This window comes from Megascapheus bottae, chromosome 15 (assembly GCF_031878675.1).
Source record: "Megascapheus bottae isolate mThoBot1 chromosome 15, mThoBot2.hap1, whole genome shotgun sequence".
NCBI classification, from domain to species: Eukaryota; Metazoa; Chordata; class Mammalia; order Rodentia; family Geomyidae; genus Megascapheus; species Megascapheus bottae.
In genome coordinates, this window is record NC_143523.1 from 22,554,612 (window position 1) to 22,578,186 (window position 23,575).

Here is a 23,575-nt window from a genome sequence, read left to right on the forward strand (position 1 = left end):
AGGCGCAAAATACAATCACTGTTGTGCAAACATACTCAAGTTAAGTCATTCCCAGATGACCTCAGAACTGAAGCCAGAATCTACAGTCCCTACGGACCCGCGTCCACTTCGGCCCCTTCTTGCTTGATCCATTACCTGTTTTTGCAACTGCACTCAGCCATCCCCCCCCTCCATTTTCCTGTCTTATGCCTGAAAGCTAAGAAGCCCCTGGTCTACTGTAGTCTCACTCTGCTCACACCTGTTTTCCCCAATTCAATCAAGAGTTTGTGACACCCATTATTGCAGGAGTGCAATGGCACGGCCAGTTATTCCCTCCATTCTTGCTTGCTTTTTTGCCTTTTCAACTAAGTGGATTCCACGGAGGGCCCCTGGAGCGAGTGTCGGGTCTTCTGAAGCTTCCATCCGCTAATGGGTTGCATCAGTACGTTCTCTTTTCGTAGGCTTGTCCCGGGAGTCTGGCTCGAATTGAACAGAGCAGGGTTTACCAGGGTAGGATCCCTGCGCGGTCTCCGGGCAGGTGCGGAGGCGCGGTGAGCAGCGGCGCCCTGCGCCTTCCTCCAGATCCGCCGCGCCAGCCCCGCTCGGCGGCGTGCGGAGGCCTGGCCGGAGCTGGACTACTACTTTTGGCCCTCGGCAGGCGCCGTCCACCTCGCCGGCTGACCCCTAAAGCCCTTGGCTTTGAGAGGACCTGACCCCTGACCCGGCCCTCCTTACAGGTGGGTTTCCCCTCGCTGGCCCGGGGGGGGTGCGCCGCCGGGGGACGGGAGTTCTCTCGAGGCAGAGGCAGAGGCCCAGGCTGGTGGCCCTGGGTCCGGTCCGCCCGGGGTTCGGCCATTGCGCCTCCCTGCGGCGCCCACCGCGCAGTCTCGGGTGGGGCCTGGCTGCGCCCTCCCTGCGGCGCCGGGAGCCCGGGGTCCCGGCGCACGGTGGCGCTCGCTCTAAGGCTGACCCACCCCCGTGGGGGACCTTCCCGTCCTCCTCGGTCCCTGTCGCCGCTTCCCGGCCCCGACCCGCCAGCCCCGGAGCCCCGGCCCTCCCCTTGGCCGCTGGTCGGGTCGGCTCTGGCTTGAGTGGTCCTCGCTTTGGTGCTCGCTTCCCGCCTCCATGCCACCCACCACTGCCTCGGCTGCCCTGACCCCAGCCGGGCCTCTTCTGACCTCTGAGCGAAGTGGATTAAAAGACCTTGTTCCCCGTTCCCAAACGGTCAGCGATTTACACAATTTCTGCAGTTTAGTCTACATTACTATGATGGTTCAAATTATGGGTCCTTGATGCTTACTGGGGTTCACATCTTGGCCTACCCAGTTGTCTATAATGGAGATAACAGTTGAATGCACTTTTATCAAGAGAAGGAGATGAGATAGGCATTCCCAAGCCACCCTCGTGAGCCAGCTCCAACTTTGGATATTAAATTTTTGCCCAGAAATGTGAAAAATGACTAAAGCCAGCAGGTGGCACTGGTGATGACTGTACTATTGTGTACTGTGCAGCTGGTGTGAGGACACCTGATAGAACTTCATTGAGAGGTAGGTCCCTGGCCTCGGGGCTGTTACTGTGGCTTAGTGGTAGGGTGCTTGCTTAGCATACATGAAGCCCTTGGTCTAATTCCTCAGTACCACATACACAGAAAAGGCCAGAGGTGGTGGTGGTGTGACTTAAATGGTAGGGTGCTAGCCTTGAGTAAAAGAAGAGCCCCAGAACAAGCCCCCCCCCCCCCACCAAAAACAAAAACAGGCCCTTGGCAGCCTTAAACTTTTTTTTAAACTGGGAAGTACACAAGAGATAAAATACTATGTCCTGTTTTTATAGGTGAGATTCCCCTGACTGGCCCAGTAGGTCCTAAGTTTCTTTTTTTCTTTTCTTTCTTTTCTTCCTTCCTTCCTTCTTTTCTTCTTTCTTTCCTCATTTTTTTTGACCAGTTCCAGGGCTTGAACTCAGAGCCTGAGCACTGTCCTTGGACTTTCTCAAGGCTAGAGTTCTACCACTTGAGTCACAGCACCGCTTCTGGCTTTTTTCTATGTATGTGGTACTGAGGAATCAAACCCAGGTCTTTGTGCATGCTAGGCAAGCACTCTACCACTAAGCCAAACTTCTGGCCCTACATTTCCCTTTTTTAAGGGGTGTGTGTGTGTATATGTTGTTACTAGGATTTGAACTCTGTACCTCACAATTACTAGCTGAACATTCTACCATAGGAGTCAGGCCAACAGCTTTCATTTTTAAAAAGTGTGTGTGTGTTTGTGTGTGTGTTACTAGGATTTGAACTCAGAACCTCACAATTACTAGCTGAACATTCTACCACAGAAGTCAGGCCAACAGCTTTCATTTTAAAAAAATATTTCTGCTCCTTTTTAGCCTCTTGAGATAGGGCTTGAGTATGCATTAGAATTAGATTGAAAACCACAGAGTTAAAGTGAGATCTGTAATCACTCAACAAATACCTACCAAGCACTTACTATTTGTCAGTCTTTGGTCTTTGCACTGGTATAACATGGTGAAACAAAGAAGACACAAAGATATTATGGAGCTTTCATGTTAGTGAAAGAGATGGATAACACAATGTGAACAAGTATAAATTTCTAGGAAGAAAAAGATGAAGTTGTTTTTGCTTAGATGGGTCTGAAGAAGTTAGACACTGAACTCGGAAAGATGTGATAAAGTGCTTGTCATGCAAAGGGAAGAGAACAGAGGACAGCATCTGCAAAGGCTCTAGTATAGGAAAAGGTCATGAAAAAGGCTAGAATGGCCAGAGCACACTTTTCTGGGGGAAATATAGTTAAAGATGAGGTGGTAACGTAGGACTAGGGTTTTTTTGTCAGTGTATGATAGATCATTGAAAGAGTTTATGCATGGAGTTTGCAAATTCTTATTATTTTCTTTTAGAAGCTCACTCCTGCTGTGGTGTAGAGAAGGAATTGGGGGATTCCATGAACAGTGAGGAGAAAACTAATTGAAGATTATTGCAGTATTTCAGGCGAGCAAGATGATATCTTCACATAGTCTGGAGGCTTTGAACATAGAGAAAAGTAGGCAGACTAACATTTCAGAAGTGAAAATCAAGAAGCCAAAATTATGTGTTAGAAACAGTAAAGAAAGCCGGGTGTGGTGGCTTATGCCGTAATCCTAGCTACTCAGGAGGCTGAGATCTGAGGATTGTGGTTCAGAGCCAGCCCAGGCATTAAAAAAAGTCAGTGAGATTTATCTCCAATTAATCACCAGAAAACTGGAAGTGGTGAGTGGTTCAAGGGATGGGGTGGTAGCCTTGAGCTGAAGAGCTCAGGGACAATGCCCAGGCCCAGAGTTCAAGTTCCATGACTGATGAAAGAAAGAAAGGAAGAAGAAAGAGAGAGAGAGAGAGAGAGAGAGAGAGAGAGAGAGAGAGAGAGAGAGAGAGAGGGAGAGAGGGAGGGATCAGTTCAGGTTTCTGGGCCGAACAGCTATGTGGTTAGAGGTGGTAGACAGAGATATCATTTCCCAAGATGGAAAAAATTAACATAAAAAACAAAAAAGTGTGGGTAAAGAGACCATGGAATAGAAAATTCCATTTATACAGGCAGAAATATTTAATAGCAATTGTATGTAAGGATACTTCTCACCAAATGTACTTCTGGTTGTTCATTTAAATAAACTTTATAATAAACAAGTAAAAAAAATAAAACAGTTCTCGGAAGAGAAATTTGTGTGGGTGATACAAATTCGGAAGACATCAGCATATGAATGATATTTAAAGCAAAAGACTTGACAAAATCTTTGAGAAATGATCTGGTTTGATGATTATCACATTGGGCCTGTTATAATTGGTGTGGTTAAATCCCCTTTGGGATTTAAGGAGTTAGCTTTAAAAAGTTAGATTTCAGTAATAGGGTAATTGGGCTGTACTTACTTCTGCAGTTAGTCTTGTCATTCTGTGTTGCCCTGAATTGCCCCATCTCGTGGAGGAGAGAAACAAGATCTTGTGTTTCTGGATGTCCCCTGGATCTGGCTCTTGTACTTACTAGCTTCTATTTTCAGTGGGCCAACACCATGTTAGTTTTCTGCCACCCACAGGATTGACCATGAAGATGAAGCAACTTCAGCAGCCAGCTGTCCAAGTGTGGAGCCCAGCCAACCAGTATCCTGTATATCTGGCCACAGGTAAGATAGTCCTGCAGACCAGGAGCCCTGGAAGTGTAAAGGTTGAAGGGAGATTCAGCATCTAGAATTCTTCAGTGAATGTGCATCAGAGAAATCTTTTTTATTTTTATTTTTAATTTTTTCCAGTTGTGGGGCTTTAACTCAGGACCTGAGCCCTGTCCTTGGGCTTTCTTAAGGCTAGAGCTCTACCACTTGAGCCACAACCCCACTTGCAGTTTTTTCTATGTATGTGGTACTGAGGAATTAAATCTGGGTCTTCATTCATGTTAGGCAAGCATTCTACCACTAGGCCAAACTCCTGGCCCCCAGAGAAATCTTTAGACAAGTGAGATGGTGCCCAATTTAAGCAACAGGACTATTAGGAGTTATAGGGTACTTGGCAACCACCATAGACTTAGGCTTAAGGCCAGTTACCTCTATACTCTATTCAGAGCATTCCCTAACCCATTTAGTCATGCTTACTCATAATCTACCTTTTCTTATGCCTAGGAACATCTGCCCAGCAGCTAGATGCCTCCTTTAGCACCAGTGGCGCACTGGAAATCTTTGAGGTCGATTTCAGGGACCCTTCTCTGCACTTGAAACACAAAGGAGGCCTTTCTTCTTTAAGCAGGTACTCTGGACTACCAATGGGTATGCAGGGCCGATCTTGACTGACACTGATGAGGGTAGTGAATGCAACTCAGAGATTATAAGGTGACAGTGAGGGGAAAAGGTGCCTTTTCTGAGAAGAAGTTAATCCTGGGCATACTTTGCCATAGTAGCCCACCCTCCACCTTCCTGGTCATCATCTTGAGCAGCAGCAGCAGCAAGAATGCATGCAATCAACTTCACATAAGCCTGGCCCTACATGTACCTGGGGTTGTTTTTGAACCCTTCCTCCCTTGGCATTTGTGACGAGAACAAAGTTACACCATATGACACTTGTCTGCCAACATGGAGGAGAGTGGGAGGTACTCTTCTCATTGCTGTTAGGTACTGATTGGGCACTCACTTAACGGATGATATTGTGTAACAGCAATGAGAAAAGATCATTCATTCTCCTTATTGGTTGGTAGAAGAGGTTACAAGGAAGGCCTTGTAGGCTTGATAGACAAAGCACTATTATTCATTGAACACATAACTATATACTTACCTATATGCCAGATGGTATGCTGGGGGCCCTCTTTACTATACTCATTCCTCAAAATTATTCTATTGATAAGTACAATTATTTCCATTTTACATAGGAAGCATGGAAATTCTGAGAAGCTAGAATTTAACTCTAGGCCTATCTGTGTCTAAAGCCTACCTTCTTTCTATTATTCCATTCTTTTACTTTTTTTCTCTCCCTCCTCCTCCTCCTCCTCCTCCTCCTCCTCTTCCTCTTCTTCCATCTCTTCCTCCCCCTCCTCCTCCTCCTTCTTCTTCTTTTAGAATTTAATGTGGGTAGGTTGCCCAGGGTGGCCGTGAACGATAATCTTCCCACTTCAACTTCCAGAATAGCTGGTATTAGGGTGTATGCCACCATACCAGGCCTTCTCTACTTTTCAGAGGTTTGAAATGTAGATCTTACAGTCTGAAGCAATGGTCTATAAATTTATATTCAATAACCATCATACTATTAATAAACTATGCTTTATATATTTTTATATTTTTAATGTATATGCATATATATACATATATTTACTATAGCCCAGAGAATTGTTTTGGCCACCTTACCCTAGAGATTACTGGTCTAGAAGGCAATCTCCCATCTGATCATTGATGAGCCCTTTGTGCATTTCTTGCTCTCTATGAAAGTTTAGTTAAATGTTTAGACAAAAGATCCTCTTCTTTTTTTTTGCGTTGTTTGCCCTAATAATGAAACATTTCTTTTTTTATATTTTTTATTGTAATTAATAAAAGGGTTACATGATATTTGCCAGATAGAAGGTGCATTAATTCACATATATTGATACCCTTTCACATGTCTTGGTCCCCATTACCCTCCCCTCCACCCCCCAATGAAACATTTCTTAATGTTCACTCATTCTGGAGCCCATGCATGTCTTTATAACAGTATCCCTTGTTGTTCCATGTTTTGTATCTTTCATATTTCCTGTATCTGTATTTTTGAGAAATGGGCAGTTGAGGGTCTGTCGATTATTTTTGATGAGATATTCTTAGGTTTTTTGCAAGCTTTTCAGAAAGGACCTTCAAAAGAATGAGCTAATACTTATAGTCCTGGAGATTAAAAAAAAAAAAAAGAGGGCAGCAAGAAAGAGCTCTTGTTAAGCCTCAGTATCAGCCCAGGAATGGCATGTCTGTTGAACGAATGAATGCTGAAAACTTCAGGAAGTGGTGCTGTGGCTCAAGTAGCACTAGCCTTGAGCTGAAGAGCTTAGAAATAGTGCCCAGTCCCAGAGTCCAGGCCCCACAACTGGCAAAACAAAACAAAAGCCAGGCATGGTGGCTCACACCTGTAGTCCTAGCTACTTAGGAGGCTAAGATCTAAGGATTGCAGTTCAAAGCGAGCCCAAGTACTAAAGTCCCTGAGACTCTTATTTCCAATTAACCGCCAGAAAACAAAAGTGGTGCTGTTGCTCAAGGGTTAGGGTAGTAGCCTTGAGCTTAAGGGTTACCAAGCAGAATTTACATCCAACACCTCAGTTCATTTTTAGTCTTTGTCCCTTAAGAGGTTTACAGGGTGACAATTCATTTTGCAGCCAACAATACTGAAGGGACTTTGAAATACAAGTATTGAATTTTATCTCATTTGCTTGCTTGTACTGCAGAGACTTGGAGCCAGTGGTCAAAATGAATAATATAGTTAACAAGCAGTGTGCAGAATCAAACCTAGTACTTTGTACTTGTTAGACAAGTGTTCTGTTTCTGAGCTGCAGCCCAGGCCCTGTTAGCATATTAAGGCTATTTTCATGTTGAGTATTTCATCTCCCTTTTCTTTTTCCACTTATGTAACTGTCACTTGTGTAACCGAGTCCTAAGGTAGATTCTCATTCCTCAGGTCCTGGGGATTACCAGTCATGTTGGGGTCTTGCTGAAGAAATCATGTTGGACACCCCAGGGTGTAAGACACCTACTTGTTTCTATTCTAATCTCAGCTGGTTACTTACTGAAAACTCAGCATCACAAATTACAGGTGGGAGGTACCATGACTAAGTTGATTGACGAGATGGGGAGGGGGGTCTTGCTAACTTTTTGTCTGGGCTAGACTTGAACCATCATCTCCCAATCTCCACCTCCTGAGTAACTAACACTACAGGCATTAAGACCACCATGCTTTGTCTAAAGATTTTTCCAAAGAAACCACTAGTCAAAATAATGAAGTAGAGAAATCATGGCAGCAAAAATTTATACCGCAGATATTACTCTTTCTTTGATTAGCCCTCATTATTTGTACAAAGGAGGTTTCATCATGACATTTGTCCACATAAAAACAATGTATCCATCCATGTCAACTTTTTTCTCCATTGTTCTCCCTATCCCTCCCTTCTTAATGTAATTTCTAGTTTTCCTTGTTCTATTTTCATACGTGTAAACAAAGTGCTTTGACCATATTCTCCATTCATTCTCTTTATTAACCCTCTCTCCTCCTGCCAGTTTCCACCCCCACCCCTAGCCTAGCCTGTTTTACTTTCCTGTTACTTTTTTTCTTGGTGTATACTGCAGGTATCATAAGGTGTTGAATACTAGTCTCAGATACACTTCACTCGAGTATCATCCTGATTTTACATTCATCACATTATTCTGCTCTATTTTTTTTTTTGAGATTCGATGTTTTCCCTTCTTGCTCTAGGCCAGTGTGCAGTTTGATGTATCTAGTACAGGGTTTCTAGTCCTGGACTCTTGTAATCACTTGGGAGTTTCTGTTACAAATGTAGCTTCTGATGATGTGCTTCTGGACATTCTGTGCTATGAAGTCTAGTGGGATTCAGTGAACGTGTATGTTCCTCAGATACTACCCATCACTCTGTAATGCCATGTAATTTCTAGTATCGCCATCATTATTATTATCATTGATAGCCTGTTGCTAGGGAATTCCACCTATATTCTCATGTTTCAAAATTCACACCTTCCAGGCGGGGAATTTGGCCCAGTGGTAGAGTGCTCTCCTCGCATGCACAAAGACCTGGCTTCGATTCCGCGGCACCACATACATGGAAAAAAGCCGGAAGTGGTGCTGAGGCTCAAGTGGTAGAGCTCTAGCCTTGAGAAATCCCAAGTACAGTAGTCAGGCCCTGAGCTCAAGTCCACCTCAAGGCTACTGCCATACCCTTGAGCCAAGCCCCACTTCCCATTTTTTTAGAGGTTAATTGGAGAGTTTCAGTTACTTTTGTGCTGGGGCTGACTTTGAACCTTGCTCCTCAGATCTCAGGCCCCTGAGTAGCTAGGGTTACAGCTGTGAACCACCACGCCCGGCTTATTTCATCATTTTTGTTGTTCACTGTGTTTTTTTGTTTTTTGTTTTTTGTTTTTGTTTTTTTTTTGCCAGTCCTGGGCTTGAGCTCAGGGCCTGAGCACTGTCCTTGGACATGGTGCTCAGCACCACTTCCAGCTTTTTTTTTTCTATGTATGTGGTACCAAGGAATCGAACCCGGGTCTTCATGCATGCTAGGCAAGCACTTTAACCACTAGACCAAAATCCCAGCCCCACTGTGTTTTTTTACTTAGTATATTATAGAAATATAATAAGCAATTGTGACCTTTACTTAGCTATATCAATTACTAACATTTTGTGATATTTGCCTCCTGCTGCTCCTCCTCTTATGACTTTCTCATTTTCTGTCCACTTGAAGGGCAGAGATGATTGACACTCCATGAGCCCACTGAGTGATAGAGTATCCTTCCTTGTTTGACCAACATGTCCTCTGTCACAGCTTTTCCAGGTGCTAGCTTCACTCTCATTGGAAAGGCAGATAGCAACAGAAATAAACTTTCTGTGTAAATACAGAAAGAAACCCATTTTTGTCACACTGTATGTTCTGCAGTTTGCTCCTTGAAATAACCTCTATTCTCTAACCCTTTGGTGACTTTTGAGGGCTTAGATCTTTTTATTTTGATGTAGATATCATGTGCTCTGGCCACGCTGAAATCTGTGCAAGCCTGTGTGAGTATTTTCATTAGCCATACACTCTCTGTCTCCTGTGCAACCTGTTAATAGGCATCTCTGGCCACTCTGCTGGTTTGCCCTCTCCTGGAGCATCAGTCCCTCAGTGACATGGCAGCCACTTGAGGCAATATATCTTGTTCTTCCACATGAAGATCAGTGCATCTGCCTACCTAAGCCTCTGATTGAAGATAGCACCAGAGCTACAGGGTGTCCACTTTGCAATCCGGCTTTAGATGATGGCCTAGACTGAACTGGTGCTTGATCTTGCATCTTGCCAGGTTGGCTCTGTTTGAATGCCTGGCAGTGTGTGGAAATACTTCATTGCAGCTAGAAGTTTTGGAACATCATTTTGTGTGGAAATCTGGCTTCTCTGAAGGACTGTGGCAATGTCCTTGGCTAGCTGCTATAGAATAGGAGATGGAGCAGGGTGAGGTGGCTCATGCCTGTAATCCTAGCTACTTAGGAGGCTGAGATCTGAGGATCAAGGTTCAAAGCCAGCCTGGGCACAAAAGAACCTGAGACTCATATCTCCAATTAACCTCTAGAAAAGGGCAAGTGGTGCTGTGGCTCAAGGGTAGGGTGGTAGCCTTGAACTGAAGAGCTCAGAGACAGTGCCCAGGCCCAGAGTTCAAGCCTCGTGACCCACAAAAAAAGAATAGGAGATGGCTGCCCTTCCAGGCTTCCCAAGGGGCTTTGCAGGGCACCCATACTTGCTGGCAGAGACTCCAGGGCACATCCCTTTCTTTTTACTGCCATTCTCTTTCTAGAAGTATCCCCAGAAAGCCAGAAAGTGTTTCCTAGTTCTTTGGTGCTATGCACCTAATATTTCATGCCTCTATGTTTGTATGGCTGCCCCGTTGTTAATGACAGCCACAGTGACACAGACACATGGAAAAGCCAAAGCATAGGGAAAGCTCCAAGTTGTTTTCTTACTTTCTTTCTTTTTTTTTTTTTTTACCAGTCCTGGGCTTGAGCTCAGGGCCTGAGCACTGTCCTTGGACTTTCTCAAGGCTAGAGCTCTACCACTTGAGCCTCAGCAGCACTTCCGGCTTTTTTGTATGTATGTGGTGCCGAGGAATCGAACCCGGCTCTTCATGCATGCTAGGCAAGCACTTTAACCACTAGGCCAAACTCCCGGCCCCTGTTTTCTTACTTTCAATCTAAAGAAGAAAAGGACAGCAATCATCCTTTCTCATAGAGGCTACTTTGAGTGAGGCACAGGAGAGTTTTGGTCTTCCTTAGAATGAGAAGTATTTTTTTTGATGTTGTAACTCAAGCTTTAGAATGAAATGGGTCTGACTTTGAATCTTAATTCTACCATGTCCTAGCTGTAAAGTGAGATTGAACTTAATAGTTGTATACATAGTAGTTTAACAATTTCTTTAAGCCTGTTTCTTTAGTTGAAAATGAGGATAATAGTAATACCTATGGAGTGCTGAAAGGAATCCAGCTAGTACATGTAAATCACCTAGCAGTGCCATTATGTGAGAAGTATTCAATATGTATTGGTTGTTGTTACTGTTATCTGAGTAAAGGGGTTGTAAGGATTAAGTGATCTATTTGAAAGTAGTTTTCACAGGGCCCATATGACTCAATTTCTTTCTCTCAGAACTACACATTTGTTAGGCAGGCACTCTATTACTTGAACAATTCTGCCAGCCCCCTTTTGGGTTGGTTATTTTCAAGATAGGGTCTTGCTTTATGCCTGGGCAAGCCTGGACTGGAATCCTCTTATTTTGTGCTTCCCAGTGCCCCAGGGATGACAGGGGCACTCTACTGCATCCAGCCAGCCATTGGACAAGATAGAATCTCACTAGGCATTTTGCCCAGGCTGGCCTTGAGCTACAATCCCCTGATCTCTATCTCCTAAGATTTTGAAACTCTAAGCCTGGCTTCATTGTTTATATAACAAACAAATAAAGTGTTTTTACAACTTAGAGGCAGGGGCTTCCTGAATTCTTGTGTAACATAGCTGGGATGTTTTATTCAGAGGATGGTCAGAACCAGTCAAAGGAGACCTTCATTTTTCTGGGAAAGGAAGGAGGTAGGCAGCATAGTGGCAGAGCCTGACAGACACCTGCACTTTGCATGCTGATGTGGACATAAGTTGGTGCTGATACCAGTTCCTCCTCTTTGTAGGTTTCACAAGCTGATCTGGGGGAGCTTTGGCAATGGGCTTCTGGAAAGCTCCGGGGTTATTGCAGGCGGCGGGGACAATGGCATGCTTACTCTATACAATGTGACCCACATCCTGTCTTCGGGAAAGGAACCTGTGATTGCCCAGAGACAGAAGCACACGGGGGCTGTCAGGGCTCTCGACTTTAACCCTTTCCAGGTACTAATTTCAGTTAATCAAATATAACCAAGCCATGGAGCAGCTGATCTAAATGGAAGCATTCGCTTATACCTCCAGGCTGAATCTTGAACCCTTTTGCTGTTGTAATGGGAAACTTTAACTATCCCAAATGTGGGTTTCCTCCCTCTCCTGTTCTCCTTGGTTTCTGGGATAGTGCACCTCCAAATTCCTTTTATTCACACAGGGCAACCTCCTAGCCTCAGGAGCTAGTGATTCTGAAATCTTCATTTGGGATTTGAACAACTTAAGTGTTCCAATGACCCCGGGATCCAAGTCACAGGTAAGGAGGCTGACCTGGGGTTGCTACAACCTGTTGGGCAACTGTCCAGATTAATTCTGTAACCAGCCAGAGAACAAGAAATTTCAGAATTTTACCACTGGAGGGCAATAAAACCCCAGAGATTAACATGCTACCAGCTGGAGAAGAGCTGGGATGGAGGGTGGGGCTGGGAGTTGTTGCCATCTGTGGAGCAATTCGTTTGTGCTCATTAGCTGTTCAAAGAGCCTCAGGAAGGAAGATTAAGGGTGTGTGTATGGAGTTGGTGGTGACTGGGAGCAAAGCACACTAAGAACAACTAAGACTAATACAACACTACAGGTTGTGTGCTTTGGATAGGACCAGAGCAGCAGAGATGGAATACACTTGACATATTGTCTTTACTAAGTGAGGAGGGTCAGCTTTGTCTGCCACACACTTGGGGTATGGTCCATTTTATTTCTGTGCATCTCTGTCAGTCAGTGACTGGTCCATCTTTTTTACTTCCTGGCTTTTCTCCATGTTTTTAGTATCATGAGGTAAGTACAGATTTCAGCCCTGAAAGTAGCACTATTTTCTGTTTCTACCTCACTCTCTCTTTGTGAAGGTATTAGGTATTCAAGCTTTTTTTTCCCTCCTCTCTCTCTTTGTCCTAGACAAGAGGGCTGTTTTTAACTAGAGTCAAGTCTCAACACTCAAGTCCAAATGTTTCTCTCTCTTCCTCTCTCTCTCAGACATATGCATGTGCGCGCGTGCGCGCGCGCGCGCACACACACACACACACACACACATACACACACACACACACACACCCTCACTTCTTCGCCAATATACAAAGCAATCTTTCTGTGAAAATTGAACTCTTAGCTCCCTCCCTGTGGGTATTTGGGAGCAGTGGAAGGGCAAGTGCCACCTGGTCCAGGGAGTAACAACTTGTTCCCCCCTGCCATCCTGCCTCAGCAGCCCCCAGAAGATGTCAAGGCACTCTCTTGGAACCGCCAAGTCCAGCACATTCTGTCTTCTGCTCACTCCAGTGGCAAGGCAATTGTATGGGATCTCAGAAAGAACGAGCCTATCATTAAAGTCAGTGACCACAGCAGCAAGGTGAGTGTGGAGGCCAGAGCTCAGGATTGGGCCCTGATTGGACCCTGATGACGAGCAGTTGCAGCTTTTGGAAGGAAAATGAGTGGCTGGAAAATCCGAGGCCAGGAATCCACTTTTGAGGGTTGGACATGTGGATTTAGTCCCTTAGCAGATGTCCTACTAAGAGTAAAAGCTGCTGAGTGATGGTGGCTCATGTCTGTAACCCTAGTTACTCAGGAGACTGAGATCCTAGGATCATGGTTCAAAGTCAGCTCAGATAAAAAAAGTTTGTGGGGCTCTTTTCTCCCAATAAACTACTCAGAAAAAGCCCTAATTGGGGGCCTGGGAGTGTAGCCTAGTGGTAGCATGCTTGCCCAGCATGCACAAAGCCCTGCGTTTGATTCCCCAGAACCACATTCACGGAAAAAGTCAGAAGTGGTCCTGGGGCAGAGTGTTAGCCTTGAGCAAAAATTGTCCAAGGACAGTGCCCAGGCCCTGAGTTCAAGCCCCAGGACTGACAAAAAAAAAAAGCCCTAAATGGCGTGTGACTCAAGTGGTAGTAGTGTGCTGGCCTTGAGTACAAAGAGGCTCAGGTGGCACCCCAGCCCTGAACTCAAGCCCCAAGACTGGGCAATAAAAAGGAATAAAAACTTAGGGAAGCTAAATAGAGCTGATCTGAAAGCTTCTGCCACTTCTTACCTATTCATGCTAGCTACAGTGTCACAATACAGAAGAGACACAAAGAGTACCTCAGAGTGGTTCCATTCCTCCTGAGACACAAAAGTTCATAATCATACAGTCAGCTTACATTATTCAATGTGATCTATTTTGTTCACAGATGAACTGCTCCTGCCTGGCCTGGCACCCAGACATAGCCACCCAATTAGTGCTATGCTCAGAAGATGACCGTCTCCCAGTGATTCAGTTGTGGGATTTGCGCTTTGCTTCTTCACCTCTGAAGGTGCTAGAGAACCACAGCAGGTAGCATCTTAAACACAGACCACATCTTCTGGGAGCTTGCATGGCACAACTGACTTGGACAAGAAGCAATGAACATCTCATTTTAGCCACCAACCACCCTCTCTGATTTCAGAGTCACTGTAGAGTGAGCACTAGCTCCAGCCCTAACCAAGAGGCATTCCTTTAGAGCCTGAGATTGTGGAGAGAGCCTGCCAAGTCCATCTAACTTCTGGGGATGGGAGTAGGGGTGGAGTAATGAGAAACAGTTGAACCAGTCCTAGTCTCTGTATTAGCTTCCCATCATATATAAATAACTATCAACACAATCAATGAAAAGATGTCAGGCACAATTGTCTCATGCCTGTAAACCTATTTACTCAAGAAGCTGAGATCTAAAGATTACAGTTTGAAGCTATCCTGTGCAGGATAGTCTGGGAGACTCTTATTCCATTTAATCACCTGAAACTGGAAGTAGAACTGTGGCTGAAAGTGGTAAAGTGCAAACCTTGAGCAGAAAAGCTCAGAGACAGTGCCCAGGCTCTGAGTTCAGGCCGCAGGACTGACACAAAAACAAATAAAAATAAAGTCGTTTATTTTATTATTGAAGATGTCAGTTCATGATTGATTAGCCTCGTTGCTTCTAAGCCTATAGGAAGGCAGTACATCATGACATGAGTGGAGGCCAGAGGAAAATTGTTAACCTCCTGGCCAGCGAGCAAAGAGAGGAGAGAGCCTGCTCTTCATGACAAAAAAATAGTCCTATCTCTTAAAGATTTTGCAGCATCTAGTAACACCTCTCTGGGGACCAAGTCTTTAACAATTGGGCCTTTGATTCCAAAAATATCAGCATTACTAAGAATTTCCCTAGCATCTGATCTAAGGATAATGTCTATTTCTCTTTGTGATAAGGTAGCTTCCTCCAAGACTTCCTATTAATTAAAACAGCTTAGTTCCTACCTCTCCATGAACAGACCTGCCCTGGAAGCCATAGTCCTTGGGCCCTCAGCAGAAGTGGCTCTATCACCTGTTCTTTCTAACTGAAAGGCCTTTATACCGTCTTAGGGACTTCAAGGGTTAGGTCTTCAATGTTTATTCTCCTGTTCTAAAAGCACCATCAGGATCGGTGTTTGTGTGATTCATATTTTTACATACTCCTACTCTAAAAAGCAGGCTATTTAGCAGTGATCTCTGGAGGGTAAGGAGGCGCAGCCTACAATGTTTAGCCTCTGGGATTTGGATTGGGTTGTGGCTGTGCAGCTATCTCCCCCCCACACACACACACCCCTGCCCTGTGGGGCTTGAACTCTGGGCCTGGGAGCTGTCCCTGAGCTCTTCAGCTCAAGGCTACCATCTACCCTTGAGCCACAGTGCCACTTCCTGATTCTTGGAGATAAGAGTCTCATAAGCTTTAGTGCCTGGGCTGGCTTTGAACTTTGATCCTCAGATCTCAGCTTCCTGAGTAGCTAGGATTACAGGTATGAGCCACTGTGTCTGGAAAGTTGTTTTGTTTTTCCAAACCCTCCTTTTTCTCATTTGTGAAATGAAATAGGACTGCTCTTTCTATAGGGCTGAGAGTTAGCTGAGAGGCACATGACAGCTTCCTCATAAGAGGTGTTTTCTTTTTAGGGGGATCTTATCAATGTCATGGAACCAAGCTGATGCCGAGCTGCTGCTTAGTAGTGCCAAGGACAGCCAGATCTTCTGCTGGAACTTGGGGAGCAGTGAGGTAGGCCGGCCCTTCTGTGGGCATGCAGGGGTGGAGATGAAATGGTGGTAGAGTCTCAGTTGTTTGTTTTGGGGGGACTCACCTAACTCAGGGTTTCAGAGCTATCTGGTCCCTCACAGTTAATTCTCCATGGCAGGTGGTATACACGCTACCCACAGACAGCAGCTGGTGCTTCGATGTGCAGTGGTGTCCTCGGAACCCTCCAGTATTCTCTGCTGCCTCCTTCGATGGCTGGATCAGTTTGTATTCTGTGATGGGGAGGAGCTGGGAAGTCCAGCAAACGGGACAGGCTGACAAGGTTTGAGAGGCTTGGTTGAGAGTGCTAGAGGGAAGGGACTATGTATGTTTGGGGGAAAGAGAAGAATATGTAGCTGAGGGAGAAGTGGGAGCTACTGAAAAGAGGCCAAACCTTGGGGGTTAGAGGGCTGTACCCAGTGCTCCAGTGCCCATCTTCTTGGTATCAATTTATGCCAGGAACATTAGACCTCCATGCTGGGACCATTCTCTCAGGAATATAGATTGTCTTCTTTCTCCCCCTTAGCTGCAGATTCATTTTGAATCACACTTGGCTGCCAATGTAGTAGGCTTTCTGAGAGTTTCCTGTGTAGAAAGCCCCTTCAGTCCCATCCTCATCCCCTGAAAACAAGGAATATGTAGGTGGTAGAGTTCTTTTAAATTTTTTTTGTCGGTTGTGGGCCTTTTACTCTGAGCCTACACACTGTCCCTGAGCTCTTCAGCTCAAGGGTACGGCCCTACCCCTTGAGCCACAGCCCCACTTTTGGTTTTCTAGTCATTGGAGATGAGTCTCATGGACTTTAGTGCTGGGGCTGGCTTTTAACCTTAACCTCAGATCTCAGCCTCCTGAGTAGCTAGGATTACAGGCGTGAGCCACCACACCTGTCGGCCTGAGCTTCTTTTTTGCTCAAGACTAGCACTTTACCACTTGAGCCACAGTGCCACTTCTGGCCTTTTCTGTTTATGTGCTGCTGAGGAATCAAACCCAGGGCTTTGTGCATGCTAAGCCACATTCCCAGCCCCTAGGTAGAGTTCTTGACTAATCAAGTTTGTGATGCAGGTGTCATTTCTACCCAGATCTCCTCTTCCTTCAGCAAAGGCCAGCCTCTTCCACCACTGCAGCTGCCAGAGCAAGTGGCTCAGGCACCATTGACACCTCCCCTGAAAAAGCCTCCCAAATGGATCAGAAGGCCAGCAGGTGTTTCATTTGCTGTAAGTGTCATGGGTATACAGTTTGGTTGGACATGGGAGCCTCTCATGTGCTTGGTAAGGAGCAGAGTTCAGGATTACTCTCACTGCCTCTGTCTTAGATGAAGTCTTGTTGCACCTCTCAAGCTGACAGTGATTCCAGATTTTCTCTCAATGCTATCATCCATTCTTTACCCTGCTTGCCATGCTGGAGCTATCTGAAATAAATTGCTTCAGACCTCGTGGTTGTGGAGACCATCCTGAGATTTCACTTGAGATGTCTCTAACCTTCACCTATCTGTGAAGTTGCAAAGAATACAAAGAAAGAAAAAGTCAATATTATAATGTCTTTCCTTTGCTCAAAGCCCTTGAACTCAAAAACCCATTTCTTTTTTGGGTAAAGGCATAGAAACAGGAATATACTAGATATTTGGGGCATAGGATATAGTCACATACATGAGCAGAAAGGAAGAACTTCTGGGAAAATAAACTTGGCTTTGACTTTGTGCGTTTAGCTCCTGAGTAGGAATGGGTTGGGAGAAGAAATAGGTGGGATGCAAGAGGAGGGAAAAGAATGAAGGCTAGCAAATTGTTCTATTTGCTAGCACAGAGTGGGGAGGAGGAGCGTTACATGAGAGACTTTGAGCTAGAAGAGGGAAGACTTAGCTGTACTGGGTATAGATTCTGATAATGTACCTTATTTAGGCCAGGTGCTGGAAGAGTGGTGATACCAGGACAGGAGAGGATGAAATGTATCCCACACAGTGACATTTTAAGTTAAGTTAGTGATACTAAAAATGAAGGAGTGGTTTGGATATGGAGCACATTTAGGATTCAAATTTGGATCCCATTCCACCTCTAGGAGTTCTTTTTATTGACTTCCAATCCTAGTCTTGACCTTCCCTGTGATCTTGACTTGATATTCACTTTTGGCTTGAAGGTGTAACCTTTCTTCTTCTTACTTTTTCCCACCAGTTTGGGGGAAAGCTGGTTACCTGTGGTCTTCCCAGCACCCCTGCCCAGCAGGTGACACAGCCGTGCTCCCGCCTTATCTTCATCAGTCAAGTCACCACAGAATTGGAATTCCTAATGAAGTCAGCTGAGCTACAGGAGGCCTTGGGATCTGGAAATCTCTTGAATTATTGTAAGAAGAAGAGTCAGCAAACTTCACTGCCAAGTGAAAAGATGCTCTGGGAGTTCCTGAAGGTAGGAGGCTGCTTAGAGATGTTTCCTGAAAGCTCAGAACTCCAACATCTGTCAGTTCCAGAAGATACACAACCACACTGAGACCCAGATCATAAAAGTCTTAAGCCACATTGGGTTTCCCCTGTGTCTTTTGACACAGAAACTTCACCTTCTACCAGAATCCCAGAGGCCACTTGTGAAGATGGGAAGTATAAATGAAGGTTTTTTTCATTGATACTATGGCAAATATCAGAGCCAAAGCAAAAGATTTCATAGTATCATGCAGAGGATACATAGGTGATAGGAAGAAAGAAGAGAAAAAGGAAAGAGAGAAAGAAGGGAAGGAAGATTATTTGGAAGGGCACACAATTACAAGAAAGCTTTGAGTTTGTTTCAGGTAACCCAAGGTAATCTCGGTTGTCCCAACGTTCAGGTGCCACTATACTGTGGATTCAGAGATTCCATTCCAGTTCTAACATGGTGTCAGGTTGGAGTGCTACACCTGTCAAAGAAAGTGATGAGAGATCTAAAAGAAGAAAAAGGACTGACAGTGTGGCTTAGTGGTAGAGTGCTTGCCTAGCATGCATGAAACCCTGGACTTGATTCCTTAGTACCACATAAACAGTCAAAAAAATCTGTAAGTGGTACTGTGGCTCAAGTGGTTGAGTGCTGTCATTGAGTATGGAAAGACTCAGGGACAGAGCCCAGGCCCTGAGTACAAGCCCAAGTGCCAGCAAAAAAGAAGGAGAAGGAGAAGGAGAAAAAAGAAACTGACTAGTCAGTCAGGTGGTAGAAAAATTATATAACTTTGGAGATTATAAGAAAAAGTGCAAAAGAAGGACATGGTATATCTCAGGAGATCTGAGAGACTTGGAATCTGTGCTTCAAATATAGTATAGATTTATGAAAGGACACATTAGGAAGACAAAAGAATTTGAAGCTGGGCACAGTGGCTCATGCCTGTAATCCTAGCTACTCGGGAAGCTGAGATCTGAGGATCATGGTTCAAAGCCAGCCCGGGGTGCCCGGAGCACTAAAGAACCTAAATAACATGAGACTCTTATCTCTAATGAATCACTAGAAAAGGGAAGTGGGGCTGTGGCTCAAGGGGTAGGGTGGTAGCTCTTTTGCTACTGAAGAGCTCAGTGACAACACCCAGGCCCAGGGATAGGGTGATAGTCTTGAGCTGAAGAGCTCAGGGACAGTGCCCAGGCCCAGAGTTCAAGCCTATGACCCACAAAAAAAAAAAAAGAATTTGATCTGGGAAGATCTTTTAAGAAATTACATTTTTGATATAATTAGGATAGAAGCTGAGGAGTGTGAAAGAAAATAGGAGTGATCAGGTCAGCCTTTAGTGAACAAAGGAAGCTATGATCATCGTAATGGTCCTTCCTTTTTTTTTTTTTTTTTTGGCCAGTCTTGGACTTGAGCTCAGGGCCTGAGCACTGTCCTTGTTCCTTCTCAAGGCTAAAGCCCTAGCACTTGACCTACAGTACCACTTCTGTTTTGTTTTTTTTTTTTAATGTATGTGGAATCAAGCTCAGGTTTCCATGCATGCTAGGCAAGTCCTCTTACCACTGGGCCAAACGCCTGGCTCCTTCCTTCCTTCCTTTTTTTTTTTTTTTTTTGCCAGTCCTAGGCCTTTAACTCAGTCCTAGAGCTTGAACTCAGGACCCTGCACTGTTCATGGACACTTTTTGCTCAAGGCTAGCGCTCTGCCACTTGAGCCACAGTGCCACTTCCAGATTTTCCTGAGTATGTAGTACTGAGGAATTGAACCCAGGGTTTTATGCATGTTAGGCAAGCACTATACCACTAGGCTACGTTCTGGCCCACCCTTTCTTTCTTTTTCTTTTTTTTTTTTTTGTTCAACATTTGTTTCTTGGCTTTGTTTTTTCTTTCTTTCTTTTTTCCTTTTCTTTTTCTTTTTTCTTCTTTTTTGTCAGTCCTGGGGCCTGAACTCTAGGCCTGGGCACTGTCTCCGAGCTCTTCAACTCAAGGCTACTGCCCTACACCTTGAGCCACTTCTTCCTTTTTTTGTGTCAGTAGTTCAGAACCTTTTAGAGACTCTCTGTCTCTCCTTGTCTCTGTCTTCTGTCTGTCTGTCTGTCTGTCTGTCTGTCTCTCTGTCTCTCTGTCTCTGTTTCTCTGTCTCTCTCTGTCTCTGTCTCTGTCTCTCCCTCTCTCTCTTTTTTTGTCCTGGTGCTTGAAGTCAGGACCTGGGCACTGTCCTTTAGATTTTTTTGTTCAAGGTTGCTGTTCTATCACTGGAGCCACAGCTCCACTTCTGGCTTTTTGTAGACTTTCCCGCCCAGGCTGGCTTTGAACTATGATCCTGAAATCTCAGCCTCTTGATTAGTAGGATTATAGGCATGAACCATTGGTGCCCTTCTGAAGCTGAATTGTGGGGGGGCATTTCCCAAGGAAAACACCGTAAGAGGAGTAATCCCAGAGAGACTATGAGAAAGACTGTGGTCAGAATTCATGTTTTATGTGGAATAAGTGAATGTTCAGGCCAGACCTAAATAAGCCAGACTTTAGGAAATCTGGGGACATTGAAGAGGAAGCTGACTTTGCTTACTGTCTCCAGTCAGCCTTTGCTAGGGATCTTCTCAACTAAAGTAGACGTCACTATTTAGACTCACAAAATTACTGTCAGTCATACTTGTCATGAGTGTCTTCAGATGGCTAGGGGACAAGGACCACAGTTTGTCCTCAAGATAGCACCAAGATGTCTCTTATAGGATCCTTTCAGCATTCCTTAAAGTAATTCATTGCTTTTCCTCAGCTCTTCAAAGGCTTCTTGGATGTAAGGCTATGAGATAGGCAAGGTGCCCTGGTTAGAAGCCTTTTGATCACAAGAACCAACAAGGCACCTTCTCTCAAAGCATCACTCGCCTTCTGTGTCCCTATAAGGGAGCTATCCAATAGCAAAAGTCAGTACAACCAGAGAAGCCCTGAGCGTGGCACCCATACCAGTTATTTGTAGTTGTCATACTTCCAGGACAAATGCAACTTACCAATCACAAGCAACAAGCTATTCAGTAGACAAAGACCTGAGAATCTCAGTTTGAAGGTAACCTAGAAAAAAAGTCCAAAAGGGGCTGGGAGTTTGGCCTAGTGGTAGAGTGCTTGCCTAGCATGCACAAAGACCCTGGCTCGATTCCTTGGTACCACATACATAGAAAAAAGCCAGAAGTGGTGCTGAGGCTCAAGTGGTAGAGCTCTACCCTTGAGAAAGTCCAAGGACAGTGCTCAGGCCCTGAGCTCAAGCCCAGGACTGGCCAAAAAAATAAAAGTCCAAGAGATTGTTATCCCCAAATTAACCAACAAAAAGCTAAAAGTGGGGGTGTGGCTCAAGTGATAGAATACCACCTATGAGTAAAAAAGCCTCAAGGCCTGGAGTTTAAGCCCCAGTACAGGTATACACACACACACACACACACACACACACACACACACACACGGGCAATATTTCTTCAGTACAACTGACATTTTACTCTTTTTTCTTTTTAAACATATTTATTTATTTATTTGTTTATTGCCAGCCCTGGGCTTGGGCTCAGGGTCTAAGCACTGTCCTTGGATTTTCTCAAGGCTAGGGCTCTACCACTTGAGCCTCAGCACCACTTTCCAGCTTTTTTTTTTCTATGTATGTGGTACCCAGGAATCGAACCCGGGTCTTTGCGCATGCTAGGCAAGCACTAGGCCAAACTCCCAGCCCCTGACATTTTACTCTTATCAGCTTACCAAGGTAACAGAGATAGGAAGTCAATTGAAAATCAAACTCTTATACAAAATGGTAAAGGGTTATGCTAAGCCTACCCATAGGCAAGGAAAAAAATCAAAAGAGATAAGTAGCATTATTCTGCTGAGGGCACTTTTGCTAGTAACACAGAACTGTTAATACTAGCACAGGTATCCACCATGGTGTAATGATAAGGTCATCCACATTCATTTTAATGTGTATTTCTCATTCCTTAGGTGACCTTAGAGCATGACTCCAAAATGAAATTCCTAAAGCTATTAGGATACAATAAAGATGAACTTCAGAAGAAGGTATGTGCTTTTCACATCTAGAAGATGGATTTAATCATTCACAAATGGACTGAATTCCCAAATGAATACTTTTACCTTCTGGATTTGGGCTTTTTCCAATCAAGTGAATGAAGGATCGTAGAGTCCAGCTGCTGGAGTGTGGAGGTGGGAGGAAAGCATAAGGTTTGCTTGACCTTACTTTGGGAAGAGTGGTACTCATCAGACTCTCTGCAGGTGGCCACATGGCTGAAGAATAATGTGGGGTTAGGGGAGAGCCTTCTGCCTGAAGGAGATGACCTCCACAGTCACAGACAACATGCCTTTGGCAGTCAGGTATGATAGGAGCCCAGCCAGCCTGGCCTAGAGTAGCATGGAGAATGCTTTAGAGTATCCTCTCTTTTCTAGCTCTTTGTTTTGCTATTAATAAATGATTCGCTTCTGCAGAAATCTTCAAATTACTCACTTTTTGGAACTAAAGTAAGACACACAGCCCATAAGTGTTTGGGTTAAAAGGGAACCATGACTGTGCCTGAACCATAACTAGGACTTTCCTTAAATCTTACTGGTTATTCTTTAGTATTTACCACTAAGGACCAAATAGCAGTTCTCAGAGAGGACTACTAAGCATGCACTCTTTATTTGGGATTCATTTCCTATACCATTACATTTGTCCTTCCTTATACAGGCCTCCAAACACAGAACAGATGAAGTTTCTGCTTCTTCAGCCTTCTTTGATGAACTAGTCCCTCAGAGCATGACTCCATGGGAGATCCCCACCAAAGAAGGTACCTGGGACCTGAGGGAGAAAAATTCTGCTAGGGAGCAGGTAGGCCTAGACGTATGGCCCCGAGCCCCAGTCCCTTTTTGTCTTCTGCCTACCTCCCACCATCTTAAATACCAGTGGGTCTCTAACCAGTTAGAGCCCTTTTAGGTATACATTTTCATGTATTGGATCTTTTGTTTAGCAGGGTTAAAGTCGGGGAAAATGGAGAAGACAGATAAACATTTTTCCACTCCTTATGTAGGAACTGGGAGTTAAAGATGCAGGATGGGGACCAGGAGTGTGGCTTAGTGATAGAGCGCTTACCTAGCATGCACAAAACCTTGATTTGACTCCTTGGTACGACATGCACAGAAAAAGCTGGAAGTAGTGCTGTCGCTCAAGTGGTAGAGTGATATCCTTGAGCACAGAGAGTCTCAGGGACAGTAACCAGGCCCTGAGTTCAAGCCCCAGGACTGGCAAAAAAAAAAAAAGACTCAGGATGGGTCTTTCCTTGGGAGGTCTTCTACCAAGGTCTATTTTCCTATCCTTACTGAAAGGCCGGGTGCCCTGCCCGTGTGGGGCGAGCATACGTCACCTCTGTGATAAACCACATGAATCCCTTCCTGGTGTTGAGTCCCATCTTTAGAGTTACTGCTGGACTTCACTATCCCTGGGGCGTCTCACTGCACTTTGCTGTTCAGGAAATGAAGCTTAAGAATTTTTGATATGGAGACAGAGAGATGAAGCCATTGGCTCTGCAGGACAGGAAAGGAGGGCAG

The 23,575-nt window shown here is 44.8% G+C and overlaps 1 protein-coding gene across 1 annotated transcript in view; it reads left to right on the forward strand.

Moving 5' to 3' along the window:
- Window positions 1-4,034: 4,034 nt before the first annotated feature.
- The window catches only part of Sec31b (SEC31 homolog B, COPII component), a 29,010-nt gene continuing 9,469 nt past the window's right edge, over window positions 4,035-23,575 (forward strand). The window contains exons 1-13 of the mRNA XM_090346072.1: window positions 4,035-4,134; window positions 4,624-4,747; window positions 11,366-11,561; window positions 11,767-11,862; window positions 12,799-12,942; window positions 13,760-13,902; window positions 15,508-15,607; window positions 15,744-15,905; window positions 16,700-16,834; window positions 17,786-18,016; window positions 21,980-22,054; window positions 22,268-22,366; window positions 22,719-22,818. Coding sequence (XP_090202198.1) covers window positions 4,056-4,134; window positions 4,624-4,747; window positions 11,366-11,561; window positions 11,767-11,862; window positions 12,799-12,942; window positions 13,760-13,902; window positions 15,508-15,607; window positions 15,744-15,905; window positions 16,700-16,834; window positions 17,786-18,016; window positions 21,980-22,054; window positions 22,268-22,366; window positions 22,719-22,818 — 1,684 coding nt within the window. The 5' untranslated portion in view covers window positions 4,035-4,055. The remainder of the gene's footprint in view (window positions 4,135-4,623; window positions 4,748-11,365; window positions 11,562-11,766; window positions 11,863-12,798; window positions 12,943-13,759; window positions 13,903-15,507; window positions 15,608-15,743; window positions 15,906-16,699; window positions 16,835-17,785; window positions 18,017-21,979; window positions 22,055-22,267; window positions 22,367-22,718; window positions 22,819-23,575) is intronic.